Consider the following 2,207-nt stretch of genomic DNA (forward strand, 5'->3'; position numbering starts at 1 on the left):
GTGAATGATTGTTGAAACTTGTTGATTCTAACAAAAATTACGTCTTCTTTTATACTTAAATTCAACAGTGGTGTTGTGTTCATTTTTAGATGTCCTGTTATCGAAGTACATTCTTAAAATATTAATAGACATGGTATGTTTTTAAAATATACTGTTTTTGAAAATATTAATAGACACGACATGTTTTTAATTCATTTTTAAACATCGTGTTATGTCAATTTTCAATTCATATTTAAACTTCCTGTTATTCAAAGTATAGTTCAAGAATATTAATAGACATCGTGTTATTCTAAAATTATTAATGGAGATCCTGTTTTTCAAGAAACTGTCTAAAAATATTAATTCGCATCCGTGTTATGTGTTATTTTCGTGTCCAGCAATAGTATAAATACTGCATATAAGAGACTGGCTCAATACATCACTGAGAACTTCTTTTGCAAGAACCTCTCATACATCTAAGAAAAATGTCTTCAGATGGTAAGTATTTTATTTTATTTTTTAATATTTTTACTTAAAATATTTCAATAAATATAATATTAATTTTAGAATGTGATTATGATTTTAACGTGAAACAAACTGTTGGTAAAAAAAGAGGAGCAAAACCTAAAAATATAGAAGATCTGGAGTTGAAAAAGCAAAAGGTTACCTTAGACCAAAAGTTTGAGTTAGATCTAACTCTAGATAAAGGTAAATCTTCGAAAATTAAACAGTTTAACAATAAAACATATGAATGTAAATTTTTTGTAATAAATGATAAAATATTTTACAAGATGTGATTGTATGAAATATAATAAATAATTTTTATCTGTTAATAAATGTACTCAATTTAAATAATGTTTATCCATTTACATATATATTCAATTTGAGTGATAATATATTCTATTATCATATCCTTATAATAAAATGTTATTAATATGAATAATGCATCCTAACAAAAATAACAATTTTGTTTCTTTATAGACAATACTGACCTGCTAATTGATTGGGGAATTTTTCATTTTCACCATTAGAAAAAAATAATATTCGTCATTTAAGAAATTATATTGACTGGGATATCATCAGTCAACGAAACGATTTATCTCCACATTCATTTCCGAATTTGCTGATAAGTTAAATTGGGAAATCCTATGGAAAATCTATATATTTGCTACTTCATTTATTGAAAAACATATTAAATATGCAAAATGGGATTTAATTTGCGAGCATCAGGTGTTAGACGAATCATTCTTAACCAACTTTTCACAATATCTTGATTGGAATAAAGTAGCAGAATTTCAAATCCTTTTAGATAATTTTATTAGGCGATACATACATAAGTTCGATATTAAAAAAAAATTTAAAATACCAACGATTAAAAACTATTACTTTACTCGTATTAAAATATTATTTAAATTGGGGTTATGTTTCTCGTTACCAAATACTTGACCAGCAATTTATTGATAACTTCCAAAATAAACTTTCATGGTGTTACATTTTAAAATATCAGAAAATAGACCGGGAATATATTGTAAACAATCACCAGAACTTATTACTCCACTTATTAGCAGAAATGTGCCATGTTTTAGATAAAGTGAATGAGAAAACTGGAAAAAGCTTAAATATAATAAACTAATTTAATCTATTAATGTAAAAATAAAAAAATAAAATTCAAAAATAATTTTGTTTTGGTGTTATATTATTTCATACAATTATTGGGTTTTAATTTTATTCGATATAATACAGAAACTTTGTCTTATTGTTACAAGATATTTTATGAAAATGAATTGAAAGTTTTATAAATATTTATTATCTTAATTTATTCAAGAAATTTTTTATCTGAAATTATTGCAAATTAATTTTATAATAATTAGAAAGAATATACTGTATTAATTCAAAGTTATAAAAACATTTTAATAATTAAACTTATTGTTAAAATAATATAAAATTTAAATTTAATAATTAATACAGTCTTATTGTTAAAATAAAATTAATTTAATTTAAAATTTAATAATTAATATAACCTTATTGTTAAAATAAAATTAAGATTTGTGATCTGAAATAATTCCATTCAACAAATTTTTATTTGCAATTTTAATTTATTCGATAGTAATTTATTCAAAAAATTAATTTTGTGATCTGAAATAATTCCATTCAACAAATTTTTATTTGAAATTTACTCATGAAATTAATTTTGTGATCAGTATGTGTCAAACCACTACTACTCACAT

The 2,207-nt window shown here is 22.4% G+C and overlaps 1 protein-coding gene across 1 annotated transcript in view; it reads left to right on the forward strand.

Moving 5' to 3' along the window:
- The first annotated feature begins 243 nt into the window (after positions 1 to 243).
- The window catches only part of LOC111618676, a 7,367-nt gene continuing 5,403 nt past the window's right edge, over positions 244 to 2,207 (forward strand). Inside the window, exons 1-2 of the mRNA XM_023360239.1 lie at positions 244 to 477; positions 547 to 687. Of these exons, the coding sequence (XP_023216007.1) occupies positions 465 to 477; positions 547 to 687 (154 nt within the window). The 5' untranslated portion in view covers positions 244 to 464. The remainder of the gene's footprint in view (positions 478 to 546; positions 688 to 2,207) is intronic.

Source organism: Centruroides sculpturatus, unplaced genomic scaffold, assembly GCF_000671375.1.
Source record: "Centruroides sculpturatus isolate CEXI.00-Female unplaced genomic scaffold, Cexi_2.0 scaffold193, whole genome shotgun sequence".
Classification (NCBI taxonomy): domain Eukaryota; kingdom Metazoa; phylum Arthropoda; class Arachnida; order Scorpiones; family Buthidae; genus Centruroides; species Centruroides sculpturatus.